Source organism: Diplotaxodon limnothrissa, linkage group LG6 (genome assembly GCF_057381915.1).
Source record: "Diplotaxodon limnothrissa isolate DT_005_m linkage group LG6, D_limnothrissa_male_GT1.1, whole genome shotgun sequence".
In the NCBI taxonomy this organism is placed as follows: Eukaryota; Metazoa; Chordata; class Actinopteri; order Cichliformes; family Cichlidae; genus Diplotaxodon; species Diplotaxodon limnothrissa.
The window spans coordinates 32,708,002-32,727,805 of record NC_140601.1 but is presented as its reverse complement, the minus strand read 5'-3'; the positions used below and the strand labels follow the sequence as shown (position 1 = coordinate 32,727,805).

The 19,804-nt window shown below is 42.6% G+C and overlaps 2 protein-coding genes across 2 annotated transcripts; one reads left to right on the top strand and one right to left on the bottom strand.

The window, feature by feature from the left end:
* The first annotated feature begins 700 nt into the window (after positions 1 to 700).
* Positions 701 to 14,230, top strand: slx4 (SLX4 structure-specific endonuclease subunit homolog (S. cerevisiae)). Its single transcript, XM_085355046.1, has 14 exons — positions 701 to 713; positions 965 to 1,476; positions 2,595 to 2,802; positions 3,249 to 3,479; positions 3,553 to 3,779; positions 4,486 to 4,781; positions 5,048 to 5,294; positions 5,650 to 5,819; positions 6,833 to 6,979; positions 7,361 to 7,530; positions 8,333 to 10,614; positions 11,680 to 11,779; positions 12,008 to 12,310; positions 13,824 to 14,230. The coding sequence occupies exons 2-14, from the start codon at positions 1,008 to 1,010 to the stop codon at positions 14,161 to 14,163; spliced, it is 5,190 nt and encodes a 1,729-aa protein (XP_085211172.1). The 5' UTR covers positions 701 to 713; positions 965 to 1,007; the 3' UTR covers positions 14,164 to 14,230.
* An 816-nt stretch (positions 14,231 to 15,046) lies between these two features.
* Positions 15,047 to 19,536, bottom strand: mcrip2 (MAPK regulated corepressor interacting protein 2). Its single transcript, XM_085355047.1, has 5 exons — positions 19,001 to 19,536; positions 18,770 to 18,839; positions 17,880 to 18,013; positions 16,203 to 16,310; positions 15,047 to 15,517 (listed from the first exon to the last, which is right to left on the bottom strand). Exons 1-5 carry the CDS (start codon positions 19,053 to 19,055, stop codon positions 15,447 to 15,449), a joined length of 438 nt encoding a protein of 145 aa, XP_085211173.1. The 5' UTR covers positions 19,056 to 19,536; the 3' UTR covers positions 15,047 to 15,446.
* Positions 19,537 to 19,804: the final 268 nt, after the last annotated feature.

Genomic DNA, 19,804 nt, shown 5'->3' with positions numbered 1-19,804 from the left:
TCAGCTGGAACAGTCTGGCCATCCTCCGCTGACATCAACAAGTTCCAGAGAACTACCACTAACTGGATATTTTCTCTTTCTCGGCCCATTCTCTATAAACCATAGAGATGGTTGTTTTGGAAAATCTCAGCAGCTCAGCAGTTTCTACATACTCAGACCATTCCGTCTGGCGCTAGCAATCATGTCGCATGCCAAGTCACTTAAAATCACCTTTCTTTCCCATTGTGGTGGTATGGTTTGAGCTTCAGGTCATCTTGACCATGTTGACATGTGTAAATTCATTGAGTTGCTGCAGTGTGATTGCTTTAAGGAACATGTTGATCAAGCCTGGGTCTTAAACTGGTTTTTAAAAAATCATTATTTAGTTTAAAACAATTAAAAAAGTGTTGGAAATCTTTAATAAAGCGTTTATAAATGATTATATTAAACTGTTATTTACGGATTCCGTCCAAAGTCACTCGCTTTAGTCACATGACCTCGACAGCAGCCAGTTATTCGTTGCTTTCACCGTCACATGACCGGAAGTTTTAAATGAAGCGGTTTGGGGCGTAGCTTTGAAATGAAAACAAGTGTTGTTTGCTGTCTTCTACGCTTTTTAGTTAATAAAAAACTCTATAGAATTACATATGGTTTTAAATGAATGAAAATAAACTCTTCGGCGGCCTCTGTAAACAATGAGGCAGAAAATTAAACAGTTAATTCTTCAAATATGGGTAAGTATAGAGGTGCTAGCATAAGTGGCTAGCTGTTGTTTTCACTCCATACCTTTTGTGGCATGATTTGTCAAACATCTGTGCCACATATAACTATTTCCATTTGTCTCAGTGTGCATGTAATTATAGCATCGCTGTTTTTATTTGAATACAGAATTACCCGCGCAAAATTTACTTACATGCAAATTAAACCTTTTCCCTCCATCGTTTCACATCAGTGGATCCAGCTTAAACTAGTTGTCTTTTTGCAGGGTGATCGTAAAAGCCTCTTATTGCGAAAAAAAATACAGTATAATGGATGACTCGGACCAGGATTTTGAAGATTTCAGCTCGAAGCATCTAAGACGAGTCCGCAAGAAACCAGGTGAAGCCAGACAGGCGAGGAAAGCAGATAAGCAGACCTCCAGTCAAGCAAGCGAAGAGGATAAGAGAAGGAGAAATAACAAAAAAGCTCTTAACTCTATCAAAAGGCTATCTTGGACGCAGCCTGCTTCTGCTGCTGGTGCTGGCGATGATGGTGGAGGAGAAACGCGTGTGGTCAATGGAGAGGCTGGACATCAGTCAGGGGATGCTTGGCCATCAGCTGAGCCTTTAAAGGAAGCAGGGCCAAGTCCTCAAAGCGGCCTAAGAGCGAAAGACAAAGTGCTCCTGAGGATGAAGCAGTTCAAGAGAGATAGTCCACAGAAGATGGTGCACAAAACTCACATCCAACCAGCAAACCACGAGAACAACTCTACTCCTTTTACACAGCAAAAAAATCAGGGTGAGATGACAGAATCCTCTCCAGTCTACTGCATCCCTTACTTTGATGTGCTCTCTTTTCCTGCTCAGTTTTTGTTTTTTCATTAGTTTTGTTTGTGTTGTGTTTGTGTTCAATTTAGGTTCAGGCAGTTTAGAGTGGTTTAGTTTTTATAGTTAAAATGTTTAGCTTTGGTTTTTATTATATTCAGTTTTCCTTTGTTATCTAATGGGTGGTATTTGTCAGGGGCAAGAATTGCCAGGCTCAGAACTGCACAGTAGAGAAATACAACAATATAAAAATATGAATCTCTGCTCTCTGGATTAACAGATGCACAAGAGTCTGATCAAACTGACTGCAATAACAAATTTGATCAAACTGACAAAATCTAAAGACATTTGCTTTACATTCTTATTTTATTTTACTTAGTTTAGATTTTATTTTTATATTACATAATTAAAAGTTTTTTTGCACACCAAGTTTTAGCTTTTAGTTCAGTTTAGTTTAGTTTACTTAACTATAATAAGCATACACCTTCTTTCTTATGCTTATCCAGTTCAGGTTTATAGGGTTGAAGCTGTTTCCAGCTGTTATAGGGTGAGAGACGGGCTACACCTTGAACAGTAGAGGTAGTAATGGTGAATGAGTTTAAATACCTGAGTTCAACCATTAAAAGCAATGAGCAGTGCACAAAAGAGCTGAAGAAGACAGTGTTGACAGGATGGAGTGTTTGATGGTGAGTGTCAGGGGTGATTTGTGACACAAGGATAGTATTAATCTGCCTGACAGTCTAAACATGGCAAAAGCAGCAACATTATGAAGACAAAGGTAGACCTTATAAACACTGTAATATTTTATGTAGGGTTTTCTGTGTCTGTATTGATCCGAGACATATTTTTTCCCAAATTTTACACTTTAAATTTGCATCATTATATTTCAGTATATGCCATATAGAATTTACCTTGACTGTTGACAAACTACTAACAACCTGTTACCCAGGGACTGAGTTCTATCGTTGAAAAATAGGAAATGTGGCCCATACCTTTTCCTTATTTTGAAATCCTGTTTTCTGAAATGTTGCTGTGTTATTCTTGCTATCCCTCACTTTAACCCGTATATTTCTGTCTCCGGGCTGTTCGCAGATACTCCAGATACCTTCAGCTCTGCTCTTCCTCCAGAGCCTCAAGACAACGATGAGGCTCTTGCTCTGCAGCTGCAGCAGGAGCTGGACAGAGAGGCAGCGCAGGCCCAGATTGTGGACTTGGAGGATGGAGGGCTTTTCTTCTGTCAGATTTGCCACAGAGACTTAACACACATGACAGCAGAGGGTCGCACACAGCATCTTAACAGGTCTGAGGATTTTGATTGCATTTTAGATGATAGCTTTACATACTAGTGGACACACAGGGAGGCTAAATGACATTAAAAAGTTTGTCTTCACTGTTACAGCACTGTAAGAGAGTGTTTATTGGACAAGTAGCCTCCATGTGGAGTTCAAGGATTCCACTCATTGAGTGCACCAAGTTGCATTTAAATGATTTGTTGGAAAATAAAACAATACCTTTTCTAATTTTCAGGTCATAACTTCATAAAGTATAATGACAAACATCTGATTAAAATAATGAAATCCTGGGGTTATAAGAGTTTTCCACAAATAAAAAAAAATCATCCTCAGTTTCTGTGTTTTACAAAATGTTTGATTTCTTTGCAGATACATGAACTCTTACCTAAAGTGTCTCTCTGAATAATCAGAATATATATATTTTTTCATTTTTGTCAAAAATCTCTCTGTACAGGTGTTTGGATGAGAGTGAAAAGAGTGGCCCTGCGGCTCCTGCACCTCCTCCTCCACCACCTTCTGGTGTTCCTGATTGTCCCATCTGTGGTAAGAAGTTCAAGTCCCAGAAGAGCCGCTCGGTCCACTTGAAGCGCTGTTCTTCAGATATGGACGTCTCACCGGCTGTGCTGATACAGGCTCTGCAGAGACAAGCTGAGGAAACCCAGAGTGCTGCCACTGCTAATTTACTGTAAGTCAGACGATAACTTTGTTGCATAACTAAAAGATAGATGACATCTAACTCTAGCCATTTTCTTCTTCAGCATTCAAGCTGTGGGCACCAAAAGGAAAGGCCCAACCAAGCCAGGCCTGCAGGCACGGAAGAAGCCCAAGAAAAAGCCCGAAGCCCTGGATGAAGAGACCATGGTGGCTTTGGCTCTGTCCTCCTCCCTGCTGGAACAAAAGAAAGAGGAAGAGAGGCAGTATCACACAAAGACTGGCACTTCTCACACGTCAGTGACTCAAGATCTGAAGTGGAGGCCAGACGCAGGTATCTGTGTTTTTCAAAAAGCAGGGAGAGGGGAGAAGATAAATAAAGATAGATAAAACTCGAGTACCAAATTCAAATCTTCTCCTACAACAATTTCTTGTTCCAGCTTCTTATTCTGTCACACCTCAGAAACCTGCAGCTCCAGAGACAGAAATGCCTGCATTAAGCAAGGTCACAGTAGGAAAAGCCCAAAGTACAGAAGAGATAAAACACATTTACATTTACTGAATTCCCAACTCAGTTTTCAAAGTCAGAAACTTAGGTGTGGTTTATTAATTTGACATTTGAGCTTTAGTTTAATATTTAATTATCAACACACCCTGCAGCCAGGATACCCTGCCTTTGATCTTGGTTTAGCTTTGTCTCTAATAATGATAGCTGATCAGGACCGGTCATTTCTCAGTTATCAAACCAAGTCAGAATAAATACCAGTAACAGCTCAAGAGCAAACGTGAGCAAAGAAAAGGTTTAACAAGGAAGGTTTTCGTCCTGTTTTTGTCAATGAGTAACAAATATTTAACAGTACAGTTGGTAGATTGTGGGTTTGCATACCTGTTGCTGTTTTAAAGCCCTGCAGCAGTGTATATGTGACTGTCTATTAGATATTTAATAACTAAAAGGTTACATTAAGTTGTTTTTTACTCAAATTTAATGAGGAAGTTTTCAAATATCGGCAGGACCTAAATCCTCTGCTCCCCTCGTGCAGGTAAAGGGCGTGGAAAGAGAAAAAAAGGAGTCGCCCCTCGCCCTGCTCCATTACTTCTCATTCAGGATGCTGAGGGGGCACTGAGGAGGTTGCAGGAACGTGTTTCTGCTCTTCTCCTGCGCAGCCCTCCAGACTGTCCCCCAACCCCGCCTCGCAGCCCCAGCACTCTGCATAGCTGGAGCGGTGCTGCCCCCCTCTGGGAGAAAAGCCGACTGCTTGACGGAGACTCCAGCTGTCTGTCTGATTTCTACGTTCCGGAGCTCAGGGAGTTCTTCTCACCCTGGGTATCAGCAATGGTGAGTGAGACCTAAGACATGTTTATTTTTTATTGTGTTATTGCGTCAGTTTTCAACTAAATGGAGGATTTAATCAATTCGATTGAATGGAAGCACCTCTTTTGATCATTTGTTTTAATCAGATGCAACTTTAAGCACAGATAAAACTGTTGAGAGAAAAATGTTGTGTTTTGGAATCACTAATGGGTCCCAGTGGATCTTCATACTGAGAAGAGTGTGATCTTGCATGTCTTACAATATCTGACCAAAAACTCCTCCACTTCTAGACTGATGCAGCCTCAGAAGGCTCCAGCGACAAGCCCGAGTCTTGTGTTCAACCTGTGGCCAAAGGAACTCCCACCACTGGGTTCAGGACCTCCATCCTACCATCCTCTGCCAAGACGGCTTCCTGCTCCCCGGCTCCCTCCACGCCCGGTACAGGGCAGCTCTCAGTGAGCAGTCAGGTTCTTCAAGACCTGATGGACCTGGCTGACGAAGGCATGACACTCACACAGTATGGATACACAGCCAAAGGTAAAACACGCGGACAGAAATTATGTCCTAAAACATTTTTTTATTTAAAGTGGAGCAGCATTAAAGCCTTACCTAATGTGAAAATTGTACCAATAAGTTAACTGACAGTTTGATATTTTATATGATATAAAATTATGATGTTATTACCTGTAGAGTTTAATTTGAACATTTAAATAAAAGGCAAAGCGCCTAAAATATGGTGAACACATCACATACACACCTTTGTTCACTGTCTTCTGTTCTTGCTGTGTATGTTGAAGAAAAACTAAAACTGTGGGTGTTGGTTATATAAGTTTTATAAACATTTTAACATCGTGCTAAACATGAGGCTAAACTATTTAACCTTTTTTTGCAGACAACGCCAGCGAGAGCGGCTTCATCCAGGAGGAATCAGAGGAGCAGGCTGACCTCTGTGCCAGTGGCTTCCTGCCAGAAAGGGCCCACACTCATGCTGAGGAAAGACATAGCCAAGCGATGACAGCAGCTGAGCAACCAAGGGAAAAAGTTGGAGACAGCCACCTATCAGTAAGATGTTTCTTAACATTTCCATTATGTTCATTAATTTCATCTATCCAAATCTTTTAAGTACTATTTTTGTAGGACCGCTTTATTTTCTTTCAGTTAGATCTGTAGTAAGGTCCCTAGATGTTTTCAGGCCAAGTTTAATCTGGCCCTCTTGTTCTGGAGTATAAACAAGGGTTTGTTGTAAAAAGCTGCCAAATATAAAGAGTCGCCTCCAGATATTTTATTTGAGTGAACAGTCATACGGCTACTTGTCAGTAAGTTGTCCAATAAAGATACCTCATACGCTGGTACGAGCCGCTGTGCTGGTGAAGAGCAGCCACACGACCTGGGCACCTTGCAGTCATTGATTTGACCATAAACTCATCTGAATAACAAAGTATTTGTAGAGTCAAATTTGAGCCCACCTCTCTCGCTCAAACTGGGTCATGCAGCAGGACAGTGATGCAAATCTGCTAAAAAAAAAAAAAAAAATAGAGTCAAGGTGTTGCAGTTGGCCCAAAATTCAAATCTCAACCTGATTTAAGTGCTGTGGCGGGAACTTGCCAACTAATTCCCACAAACCTTAATGAACAGAAGCAATGTTGTAAAGAAAAGTGGGACAAAATTCCTCCACAGTGATGCGAGACAGAGACACTGATACAGTCACACATATAAAAGAATTATTTCAGTTGATCACTGGTAGATATGCTTCTACAGCCTACTGAGTCATGGGGTGTAATTCGTTTTTTCATATGGTTGCACAGAGTCCTATAACATGACTCATGATGTCATGTTTATAAACGATGTCATCTTTTATAAGCTTTCCAGCAATGCACAGTTTGGCTCAACATCCATCTGCCCAGCTGTGATGCAAACCGTTCTGCATGCTGCAGGCTAACTTTGTGATGACACAGTTTCTAAATCACCTTAATTCATTGTGTTCTTTTAAAGCAATAATTATAATAAAATAAATATCAGGACCTAAATAACATGTTAACATACGTCATTGTATTGTGATGGTTTTCCCCCTGTAGCTAGCGCTGTCCACATTGGCGTCAGACCTGAGCAGCATGGTGAACAACCCTCAGCTCAGTGATGTCCAGCTCCAGGTGGACAGTGGAGAAGTCTTCTTTGCACATTCCTTCATGGTGTATGCTCGCTGCCCCCTGCTGGCAGAATTGGTAAATCAGTTATTACTGTGTTGCACATCAAAGCTCTGCTGATGTGCAACACCAGGGATGCATTATTATGCATATTGTTCTGTCATGTTTTGCAAGTATGAAATATAATCTAATTAGTGTAAAAATTGACGCAAGTAGTATAAATAATAATAGTATGATTGTAAGAGGTAATTAAAGGTCTACACTGATGCATACTGTAGTGTGCGATGCTCCAGGTTGAGATTTCATTTTGCTTGAAAGAATAAGCCGTGTGAATGTGATTTTATTTCAATGCTTTAAAAACAAATTGGGAATTTTGTTTTGTTTAAAGTTGTTTCTTTAGTTTCTTATGAATTAATTCAGCTTTTTCAGAGTCGATTTGCTCTTCTGCTCGCGTCACAGATGCATGAAAGTGGTTTTGGGGTGCAGGAGGAAGGCGTGCCTCCTGCTCAGAGGGTGTTGATCAGCGACGTCCCGGCCCAAGCAGTGTTTGCTCTTCTACAGTATCTCTACACAGCCCACTTCTCCTTACCGGCATCGCTGCAGCCTCATGTGCTGGAGCTGGCACAAAGGTACTAGGAGATGGAGGATGTAAAGTCCAAAGCACAAAATACAAAGCAAAAGTTTATGCGTGCAGCAGTGGCATAAATACATGCAGACTGAAAATGAGAGAGAAACAAAACAAAAAAAAGAATGCCGCTCGGAGTTCCCCTAGTAGCCCGGGGCAATAGTGTCACAACGATGGGGCGGTTCAGGGTCACCTGAACCAGCAATTACAGTATGTCTTATTAAAGAGGGAAGTTTTAATGGCAAAACCTAAAACTAGAGTGGATGTCTGCTCCCACCAAAAAGCTCAAATGCCTTAAACAGTCGATATTTCATCCTATAAACCAGGATCTTGTTTGTTGTCTAGCTTTGTTCTTTATTAAACAGAGCTGGTTCTCGTAATTGCACTTAAATTAGAAGCCCAGATGTTTTTAAACATATACACATGGGAAACATCTGGAGAATGCAGTCAGGATGTGGTTCGCAGTTATTCTTTCTCACATGTAGGACACACGAGGAGACGGCGTACATGTGAGAGAGCGTGTTGGAAGCTGGCAGGTTTGACTGTGATGTGACTGAGTCAGATAATTGACTTCTCTCATACAGCTGCTTTAGATAAGCTGAGAAAGGTTCAGGGCTCTAATGCATGTGTGAAAAGAACTTCTGTTAAGAGTTTCCATTTTTTTAAATAAAACATTAAAATCATATAAAAAACAATACTTAAAAAAGTATTATTCTTTTTGATATTTTCTGAATTTCATGTAAGAACTCTTAAAATTTGACGCTGTTGTGAAAGCTTCTTTCTTTCGTTTCTCTTTCCTGTTTCAGGTTTGACTTGCAGGAGCTACAACAGCTTTGTCATCTTGGGCAAGAGGAGACTCTGAGAGACGAGGGCAACTACTTAACCCAGGAGGAGGAAACAGACCAGGCCTTCATCGAGCTCCTCCGCTCCATGTGGAACGAAGACGATGCTGACGGTGACGACGGGGAAGATTCAGACAGAGGAAGAGATGAAGGCCTGGAAGTGGATCATCAAGCTGATGAGGTCACGTCAGGCGATAGAGAGATTCACGAAGAGAAAGTGAATGAGGAAGAGTTGGAGGAGATCTATGAGTTTGCGTCCACGCAGAGAAAGAGGGAGGAGGAGGAGGAGGAGGAGGAGGCGCTAGATGAAGAAGAAGATGGAGAAACTAAAAAAAGCTTAAGTGACAAAAAACTGCAACCTGACTTTCAACGTGAGCCCGACCCCAGCCTGGATCGCAGCTACAGCCGTCTCTTTTCAGATTCGTGGGGGGTGTACGAGGAAGCAGAGCCTTCCTCCTTAGCTTCTACCTCTGGTCTGCCAAAGGTGCACCTTTCTCAGCAGTCCCCTTGTAAACCATCATATGAATTTTCAGGGAGAGCTTTGCTTCAGTCTTCAGCAAGTGTAGTTAGTGATCCTTCCATCAGTCCTCCACCAGGGACATCCAACTTGCCAGTTCCAGGTGTGTCCCCTGGACAAGTAGGTGACATGGGTGGCAGTGGAGACAAGGGAAAAAATCCAGTTGAATTGAAAATGCCCAAGAAAGATCTATTGGAAGACATGAAGCGAGAAAGCCAAGGTCCTTATAGTATTTGCACCCCTCATTCTCCTGATTCAGCCCAGAAAAAAGACGAACCTGAGCTCATAGTTTTGTCAGACTCCAGTGAGGAGCTTGAGGGGGATGTTGCTGTTCTTAGTTCCCGTAGCCCCTTACCACGTTCTCCCGGTTATACAGAAATCAAATCCAGGCACAACTCAGCACCCAATGAACCAGCTTTGAATAAAGAGGCCAGTAGTTTGGGGCACAGTGCTGGTGATCAATTAGACTGTTCTCCAGAAGTTTCCTGGCTGATCCCGTCCACACCTGTCCGTCCTGGCAGCGGCACCAGGAGCAGCTCCACTCAGACCAGAAGCAGCATGTGCAGGACGCAGCTGTTTCGGAGAAGTCAAACATCCCCATCATCACCCTCTGTTTTTTCTTCTCCTACTCTTAAGAGCACCCTTCACCCCTCCAACAGTGAAACCAAGGATTCTGCCGACACCGACCAAATGAAGGGCAGTGTCTCCAGGTTGAAGATAGAAAGGAACTTCAGCTTTTCTCCAAAAAGAGAGAATAGTGATGATTCAAGGAACGATGGAGAGCGATTCAAAGTTCCCCTGCCTCAGCCTAAACTGTCAAATCTCTCAAGCTCGACTCACCTTGATTCTCTCCAAGCTTCTTCAAAGCGTGATATTCCTCTTCAGCGCCACCCCCAACCTTACAGCAGTACTCCCTTACAAACGGAGCTCCACCATTCCCCTATGCGTCTTGCTTCCTCCCTGCTTCACACTCATCCCAGTAAGCAGAACTCAATGGGTCAGAAAAGGGAGAGAGCACCATCAGATAGCCCAGAGAAAACAGACCTGGGGAGCTTTCACCTCTCCCCTTTGTCTGACCCTTCAGGCCCACGCGCTTCGTCTTCTCATAGTTTAGAAAGTTCACCGAGGCTCACCGTGTCTTCTAGTCAGAGTCGATGTTCTCTTAATTCCAGCATTTATGAAAAGAGGTTAAGGAATGAGAAGGAAGGAAGAGAGGCAGATTCCGATCATACTGAAGAAATGTTCAATGAAGGACAGGAGGGAGAAATAAAAATAGAGGCAGATGTTGAAGAATCTAGTTTTCAGCAGAGTTTCATGGCCATGGATGAGCCTCCCATAGCGTTCAATGATTCATGGGGACTCGATGTGTGTGTAGACGCTGATCCAGGATGCTTCAGTCTGAGGCTGGAGGACAGCGGGCAGCGAGAAACAGCCCAGTCGTTAACCTCTCCCACCAGTCGACCTGAATCGTCCAGACACAGCAGCGAGTCTTTAAACCGCTGTGGTGGCGTGACTACCCCTTCCACACCTAAATGTCACAGCTCTCAGGTGCATGCAGGTCCCTCCATCACCACGTCCCCACCTAAAGCCAAATTGCTGACCACACCAGAGATTGACAACGGCCTCCTGGACTCCAAAATATGGGACAGCTGGGAAGAAGAAGAAGAGGAGGAGGAACACCTTCCTCTCTCTAAGAGGGTGAACCCCTCAACCTATCATAAGACCCCAGGTAAGTATTTCTATTGTGTAATTTGCCAGCATAAATATAAACTGCATATTACTAAATAATATTTGTTTTAGCCTAAATTATAAAAACCATCCCAATATGTATCAACAGGTCTTAATTTTTATTAAATATCAAGAAGTATTTTTCCTCTAATACATAATTTATACTAGAGTTGCTTCAAAATCTAATCAGATTCTTCACTCTACCAGACAACCTGTGCCTGAAGTAGAAAGTTATTGTCTGTATTCACAGGGTTGTACATGCTGTACCTTTGTGGTTGGGACGACAAGCCTGCACAGGGCTACACATACTATAAAAATCGAGTGACAGGCTTAAAAACATGCTCTTCTCCACCAAGACAGAAAGAATAGAATAGAATAGAATAGAATAAACCTTTATTATCCCCAAAATTAGAAATTTTAGTGTTACACAGCTCTTATAGCAAGAGAAATATAGACAAAGTAGTGCTATATACATAAGCAACCGACACATTCCAGAGCAATAAAATCACAAAAAGACAGATAATTATTATTATCGACCACAAGTTCTCAAACAGCCTCCACAATTAATTCAGTTTGTTTTTATTTAAAAAGCACCAAACAAAAAAAATAGGCATCTCAAGGCACTTTATATTTTAAAGTCGAGACTCTGCAACATTAATTAATGTTGTGCTCGTTAACTTTAATAAGCACGAACTTGTTAATTGTGAAAGAATGTTATATCTGAGCCTCATTTCAAGGTTAAAACCAAATTGACTGGTAAAAGTTTGAAGTATTGATTAAATTCAAGTGGAAAACAAGGAATAATGTGTTGTTTGGGGGCTTATTGCTTTATCAGGTTCATTTTATCTATATTGTTTAATATCACCAATTCATTCAAATGCTTTACAATTAGTATAACTTAAGATATGATTGCGGGCTATTACAGATATATTGCTTAATTTCTGTTGAATAAATAATTAGTTGGGATTTTTTAAAGGACTGCACGCACTTGTCTTCTATTTATGAACTTCTAGTGTAGAAATTAGACTTTGTGCCTAAACAGTGTCTTCTTCTTGTGTTTCATCAGTGTCGTCTCACAGCAAAAGGCAGCGCACCTTGGTGCCCATCACTCCCATGCCCCACTACTCTGACATGGACACGCCGGAGCTCAAGAACAAGCTCAACAGGTCAGTTGGTTCACTCTCATCCTCTCGTTAAAGATTAGATACAAGGCCAAGTTTTTTTTTTTTCTAACTAATCACAGCGATTAAGTGAGGTATCTATCCGATTAGCTCCCCTGGTGTCACTGTCAACGCAGTCTGTCTGGCTCTGCTCGCTGTCAGGCTGTTTTCCTTCTGTCCATCTGTTAGTCCGTCTGTGCCTCGCAAATGCCTTTAACTTTCGCCTCTGTGCAGGTTTGGCGTTCGGCCTTTACCGAAGCGCCAGATGATCCTAAAACTGAAGGAGATCCACCAATACACACACCAGCTGGTCAGCTCAGACTCTGAGGATGAGGCCTCAGTCTCAGGAGCCACAGCTCAGATGAAGCCCCCTGCCAGCAGGCCAGTGTCCTGCGCCCAGACTGTGAAGTTTAAAGAACCCCGAGCACCTGCTGATGTGTGCCCTGTGAAGCACAACGGTGATGAGGTGGCGGAGCCTCTGTCCAACTCACAGGGCTCCAACACCTCCTCAGCTGGAGCCAGTGAAGAATCGGAAAGGTACTCCGCAGCGTGTAGATCATCTTAGGTGTTACATAACAGAGCACTTGACTATAGACTCAGTCAGTGGCCTGTGTTCTCCAGGAGCCATGTTTCTGATGGATTCAGAGTTGCTCGCCTGTGTGCACCTGTACTAGTGTTGGTAACAAATCAAATGACATCAAAGGTTCACACCAAGTCATCTCTTGGCAGTCGTGAACATTCAGAAGATAATGTCTTAGTTTAAAGATGTGAAGTCCATCAAGAGTCGACACAATGCATGAGGATTGTGAAGAGGAGGATGTTAGACACCATTGCCCTCCTTCACAGCTGAATAGCACCAGTTTGTAACCTGCTATGGTCATTGTGTGTAATTTGCTGTGCTGTTGCCTCAGAATGACACCAAAGTGTTCACCTGTGTACATCACAACCCACAGCTATACAGAGGGTGCTTACATTTTTAGTGTTTTTATTAATTGAGCTCTAGAATGTTGTTTTTTGTTCCTACCTGGGAAAACAACAATGAATTTAGTCAGTAGTGACTGCACAGCTATAAAGTCAAGATAAACAACCTTTATGAATGAGATTCTTTGGGGAAATTTGAAATGTATAAAAATGCCATTTTGTGATTTAAAATACTTCATCTAATTATGTCCACTATCTAAAATTACATTAACAGAGTGGAGATAACAGCCATATAACGATGAGTCAAAGACTTGTGATGTTAGTGCTCCTGAGAGAAAGAGCTTAAAATGCACAGAATGGGGAAAAAGTTCAAAATGATGCTGATTATATGTGATATAAACTTTATCAGCAAATGTGTTGAACGCTACTGTAAATTGCTTTTATATACTATGAAGCATTAATTCAAATTCACACACAGATATTCTGTATCATGAGCTGATGGCGCTGATATGAACTAGAATTTAAGGTAACTTGCCTGAATGCTGTTTTTGTAACAGGTAACAGATCGGTGTGTAGAAAAGCACCACTACTCACCCGCTCAGTTCTCCTGGAAAATGGGATTTCTGTAGTGACGCTTGGTGATTGGATTAGCAGGGCAATAGTATTCAGGGACCTTTGGCTTCTTTTAACACAATTACAGTGTTGCACAGAAAGAACAGCAGCAGCTCCAGTAATGCAGGACAGAGAGAGAAAACAATCTGCACACATCCATCAACTGAGTTTCTGGATCAGATAATTTAGCCAATATCAGGAGTTGCTTTTAGCCCATTTTACAAGTACAATTCCTCATATTTGGGAGGTTAAAACTTGATTTCATTCATGTTTTGTGATTGATCATTTGGTGCCAACATGACCCCTTACACGCCTGGCTGGGGTCACACGACCACACAACTACTGACATGTGGCTGATTGGAGACATTTTGGAACCATTGAAGTAGCTTTCCAGTTCCAGCTGTTGCTTAGTGTGTGCACGTTTGACCCTCAGATATACAAGTTAGATACCTGACACTCATTTTAAAAATCAGACACTTAGTAGAGTCTATAAAATTAACCGCTTCCTTCTCATCAGGTCCAATCCAGAATTATGCATCTCGTCCGACGGCGACTCCGACAGCGATGGCGGGATTTCTGCCTCTCAAGCAGCGTCCCGGCTCCAGGATCGACTCAAAGCCGTGCGCTCCTTCATCTTGTCCGACTCCAAGCTGTACAGTCAGATCCTCCAGTATAAGCCTCTGGTTCTGTCTCAGCTTCAGGAGCAACTCAAAGCAGCGGGGATACGCCTGGGGGCCGCCAAGCTCATGGACTACCTGGACTCTCAGTGCATCACCTTCACCACAGCCAAGCCAGGCCGCGCCGCACCGAGCCGCAGGCGGGTCAAGAGGACAGGCAAGGCGGGCAAAAGTAGGTGAAAGAGAGGCAAGCGAGGAAGGAGGCATTACAGTCGCACTTTTAAACTCACTGCAAGAATGGTTTTATGTAGAAACTTAAAGATAGCAGATTTTATTTCTGTGCTTGGAACGTTTGTCTGATAACTGAAAAGGCCACAAGAAAATCTAAGTGATCAAGACAAAGACTGATTATTCCCAGGTGAGAAAATCTTTAGTAAAAACAGGTTTATAACTATGTAATTATTGACACCGTTTTACCAGGACCGGGTGTATTTTAACTGTTTTTTTTTTTGTTTCCCCCCCCAATGTTGCATTTATTAAGAAAATAAATCAGATTAATGACGGCTGTAGTGTGGGGTTGACAAATGGCTGCTTTAGCCCCCTTCAGACATGCACTCCTGTTGCACCTTACAAGGTGTCCGAAATGAGCACCTGGGTCACTTTTTCCATAAAAGTCATGACAGGAATTTTAAGAAAGAGTAACATTTACACATCAGCCCAAAGAAGAACAGCCTGAACAGCACAACATGTCACGTACACCCTGCTCTTTGTTCTCCTCTCCATTGTCACTAACATTAAAAAGTTGCCATCCACTAAGTTTATACTGATTATAGTCAGTCTTTCCAATACTGTCACATGTCTGTCTGAATGACCAAACTGTCACTTTAACAGCCAGTAAAGTTATATCTGAAAAGGGCTTTTGATTTAAAAATTTCAAAACAGCAAAACCACTTGATGTAATAAAGTTGATATTACACTTTGTCCGCCCAGTGATACAAAGTTAATCTTCAGTGTGTTGTATTACACAACAGTCAGGTGTTATGTGTTGCAACAACAAAATATGAGCCAGTTAAGCGCAAAGAAATGCAATCTCACAGAAGTTGTTGAAAAGGCATTTTGTGTGTTTTTGTTTTTCCTTATCCAAAGATTAACCAAGATGCTCGCAGAGCTGAACACACTTGAGAAAGGAAGCAGGTTGTTGAACAAGGGGAAGATCTCATAGCTTCTGATACATCATTCAAGTAGAGAGAGAGAGGGGGAGAGAGAGAGAGAGAGATCCGTTAGAGCAGCACAACATAAAGTCAATGCTGTCAAGAGTTCCCAGTCAGGTCGCTGTGTTTGCATCGTTGTGCACTCAGGTTTCTCGACAGCAGTTGTGAAGCACGAGGCATCAAATCACATTCCAAATTAGACACAACGCTACAGATCCCAAAGACGGGCTCGCCACCTTTCCACCCGTGTGGCAAGTTCCGGATGCATCAGCGCGGTGCATCTCCTCGTCCCGGCTCGATGCCTCATCACAGTCATGAGAGGTTGGCAATGTTGGCAAGGAAGCGCTGAGCCCACCACTCCTCCAGGTCTATGGGCACAAAGTCTGCACAGAGGGGAGGACGGCAGGAGAGACAAGAGACGAAAGCTTAACTTCAGCTTGAATCAAATGAGCAAGTACGTTTTCTACACGTGAACAAAATGTTACATTAACAGCTGAAGAATTCCAGCCTGCGTCTTTAATCGATTCATTGTCCTTCACTTGAATGGAGAGCTCCTTTTGTCATGTTGTTAATTTCTCAGATTTGAAAAGCTTTCGGTCTTCTTAAAAATAAAAAATATATAATAATATTTTTTTCTTCACATTCTAAAGAATTCAGGATTAGAAACCGGTTTGGTTTAAGCTTTTCGGGGTAGCGATACACAAAGGAAAGCGGAAGAGGCAGGTAGGTGTGTGCTCTACATTTGGTCGTCACGGCTGGTTTATCTGGAATAGCCAGGTTCTCAAATTAAAGGAGGTTAAAAATTAAAGCAATACTATTACAACAGTTGCCCTCTGCCTTGCATGCTGTTCATTCAGAGAGATGAAAATAGCCAATCGGTTCAGGGGTTTAAAGGCCCAGACATAATAAATGCATAGATTACAGGTTCAAAAGCTGAGCAGCTTAATGAGTAGGAAGAGGTTTATCTGTTAGGATGCCATAAAGACATACGGTAAGATTACATTAAATGAGTGTGGTCACGTTAGTTTCTAAATGACTGGAGGCATTTTAAAAGTCATGGGAACTTACTCTTCATCGCAGCACTCGGGGTCTTCTCGGAGTACTGAACGGGCCCTTGGCTGCCAGCCAGCTCCCCTCTGCCGCCGTCCTCCAGCTTCTGCTCCACCTCCTGCCACACTGCAAACAGTCACACACGCGTGGAGTTGTAATTACCATTTGGATGTTGGATGGATACACTGGTGTATTTTTTCCTGTAATCTCTGAACTCATACAAAAAGACACTAAAAATAAAAATAAATCTTCAACCAGCAGCTGAGCTCAAGGGCACATCTACACAGCTCTGACCACTATTTATCTAAATTCATTTGAAGGCTGCAAACCTTGAGAGGACTGGTCTGGTAGGCGGATTGTGTTTATCAGCTGAGGGTGAAGGTTTTTCCATTTAATAATCAAGATAAATCTCAAGGTTTAGTTTCTGTGGACATGTCTTCTGCTTACTTGGAGCTCCAATAGTCAGCCAAACATTTAATGTCTAACGGCTTTAAGGATGTTAAACAATAAACCAGTTGAACGTGTGCATGCGGGTGCATAAAACGCTTTCTAATCATGTCTGCAGGTTACATTTGTTACAATTTTTATCTTTTTTGTGTGAACATGTTCAACTGGAATAAACCGCAGGAGGTTTTCTCTCTTCGAACAACTCGACAGAGCGTGAGAGCGGTTCCTCCTTGTGTCTGAGCAGAGAACAAAAGTGAAGCGCTGAACTTTGTGGTCACAAAAGGACGCCACAGAGCAGTCTTTACTGGCAGCAGCCCAAGAGTAACACAGATAGCTGGCTCATGCCGATTCAGCTCCACAAATCATTCAATCCGAGCACGGCATGAAATACTGGCCGGCGCTGAGGTATGCTGGACAATCTTCCAAGACGGGGGTGAATGTTGCAGGGCCTGGACTTAACTCATTGTTAGGGTTTACTGACTAGAAGCAGCACTCGTCTGAGACCTACTGACAACTAGTTGAATTTTTGCAGTAGTCCAGGTATTTGTCATTTAAAAAAAAAAAAAAAAAAAAAAGGTTATTAGTTTGCAAAACAACACCCAACATTACTGAAAACTACCTTAGGATATAAAAGGATATAAATTCTGAACCTAAGCATATGAAGAGAAATTTACCAACACGGTAAAAATACAAACAGTAAATATTACAATTTTGCACATCTGTATATCCAAAGCTTCTTATGCAGAGGAGGACGTGTATTGCAGAAGATCATCTGATTTCCAAATTATCATCAGCCTATTAAAGACGCTTATTAAAGATGACCAAAGTGTCAAAAAAGTGAGATCACTGATTGTACAAGTACCAAAAAGCTTGGGCTCTAAACTGCTTGGTTTCAGACAGAGTGGAAAGCCCCAGTATGATCCCCTCAGGCAGACAGCTCTGCCTCTGAGCACCGCAGGTCCACCACTTGCTGTGCAAACTTTTGTGAGAGGCCGCCAATAGGAAGTATTAAGAGGTCTTAAAAAGAAGAGGAACTGGAGCTACAATGGTTTAAGAGATGAACTGAAGGGCTACACTAGTACCCAGAACAGGTTGAAAAGGCTCATTATAAACTATGAATCATGTAAAGCTACTCTAGTAACTAATACCACCTCCCCTTTCAGATAAAGATCTGACTTTTTGTCTTGGAGGGCTCACTTTGCACTCTGACTTACATCACCACCCATCTATTGGTCCCCTTATCCTCACCTTCGTATACAAATCGGACATTCTCCTCGTGTGCAGGAGTGAATCCCTCCACTGGGCTTTCAGACTTCTGTGCGGCCGCACTGTGGTACCGTTTCCCGTTGAGGCGATTGAACACGATCTTTGGAGGAGGAGAGCTAAGGAGAAAACACAAGAGCTAATTGCAGAGGAGCGGCTTTTTGGATGAAGACAGTCACAGGAGTCACGTTACAAAGTGAGAGTAAAAGTCTTATGTTCATTTAGCAGCTTGGATTACTTGGTGAAGGTGTGGCCACTTTGATTATGACAGGACAGACTGACTTGGTTCTTCATGGGCAGGGTGAACATGAGCTGAAAAGGGCATCCATTACCTACTTGGTGTTTTCTTGAAGGTGGGGTGTTATATATTAGTGCAAATCTAAGTGTAAATCTAACTTTCACACAAGAAGGTTTTCTTAGAGTGGTCAATTTTTTCCTGGACATTTTGGAGACTGCAGCTTTGTATTGGTTAGTCCACCTTAACTATCTCAGTACATTAAGTTAGTTTTGCCATTTGTAGATGAAGTTTCAATCAAGGCTAGATTTAGGCTTTTCTTTATATTATTTTCTTTATATTTCTACACCTTAATAAATCACAGCAGGCGAGGTGGGTTGGCCCCTCAGGTAGCAGAGCTCTCGGCTACACCATGCAGTGTCACACCTCAACTAATGGCGCCTCTGATTGGCCCGAGAAGTTGTGTCCGATAATGGAACCAGGCCACGCCTACGTGTTATATGATCGCGCTCGCGGTCCACGTGGAAAGTATTTTGAGCTCGCGCTGCTCAAACAGCAGCACGCCCAAAGCAACCCTCAAAAAAAAAAAAAAAAAAAAAAAGGTAAACATTAAATAAAAACACAAAGTAAACATACTCACTTTGACGTGATCCAGGACGTCGGCTTCAGTTTCAAGTCGCCGAACTTGCTCTCGACCTGCTGAGTGTTACCTGGGGCAAAAACGGAAAAATTACGCGTTTGTAGACTCGATGTAACCCAGCACTCAAACATTTCACCTTACGAAACAACCCCGAAACTTTCGCTTTCTTGAGCCAAAAGCAGCCTGACGTTACATTGCATCACGCGTTAGGTAATGGCCACATTCACTCACCTGTCCTCCGTTGTGTAACGAGTTTGCTGGGACCTCTGGTGATTGTGTACATCATGTGAACGCCGATACCCTCGAGAAATTCTGCACTGCCCCTTCTCCTTAATTGTCGGCCTCAAGCATTGAACGCTGACTCTGAAACTTGTAGCTCTTGTCCGGTCCTTCTGAGGCTGCCCCCCGAAATGATTGTTGTCCAGGTCAGCTGCTCCACAGTCAGCTCGAGGCCTGCCAGAGACTCGCTTCGACTTGTTGCCCGCTGTGTAGACCGCCCGCTGCAGCTCCTCTCCGGCAGGTGGTTCAACTGAGATGAAACGACGTCCAGGACTCGTGCAATAGGTTGTGTGTAGGTCATTCAAGGAGAACGCAGTTCCACATGCCGGGGATCATTAATGGGAGCCGGGGGCAAGCTTCCTGACGTCCCTGAATTGTGACACTCTAAGCCGGACACTCCTACCCTCTCTCATCTGCTGGTGCTCCGGAACCGACTGTACCACCTCTGATTTCTGACAGGTTACAAGGGCACTGCACACTTTATTCTCTTCAGGACTGAAAGCGAGCATGCTGGGCTAGCGTCAAGCAAGTCCAAATGCAGAACAGGGCTTCCGCCTGAACATTTCAAAATAAAACTAATTTTGGAGTATACAAGCCTACAGCTACTTTAAACTGAAGCACCATTTAAAATATGATAAGCACAATCTTGAGGTGACACCATATGTACTTTTATATCACATTAAAAACTACACAGTTATATACTATTGATTATCATGCAGCTACAAATACTATGCACTTAAACACTGATTAGCCACA

Coding starts and splice junctions, on each gene's coding strand:
- slx4 (XM_085355046.1), top strand. CDS start 1,008: ATGGATGACTCGGACCAGGATTTTGAAGATTTCAGCTCGAAGCATCTA. Junction 4,782..5,047: donor CACCCTGGGTATCAGCAATG/GTGAGTGAGACC, acceptor CTCCACTTCTAG/ACTGATGCAGCCTCAGAAGG. Junction 5,295..5,649: donor GTATGGATACACAGCCAAAG/GTAAAACACGCG, acceptor CTTTTTTTGCAG/ACAACGCCAGCGAGAGCGGC.
- mcrip2 (XM_085355047.1), bottom strand. CDS start 19,055: ATGATGTACACAATCACCAGAGGTCCCAGCAAACTCGTTACACAACGG. Junction 18,014..18,769: donor ACGTCCTGGATCACGTCAAA/GTGAGTATGTTT, acceptor TTTTCTCCTTAG/CTCTCCTCCTCCAAAGATCG. Junction 15,518..16,202: donor CCCGAGTGCTGCGATGAAGA/GTAAGTTCCCAT, acceptor CCCTCTGTGCAG/ACTTTGTGCCCATAGACCTG.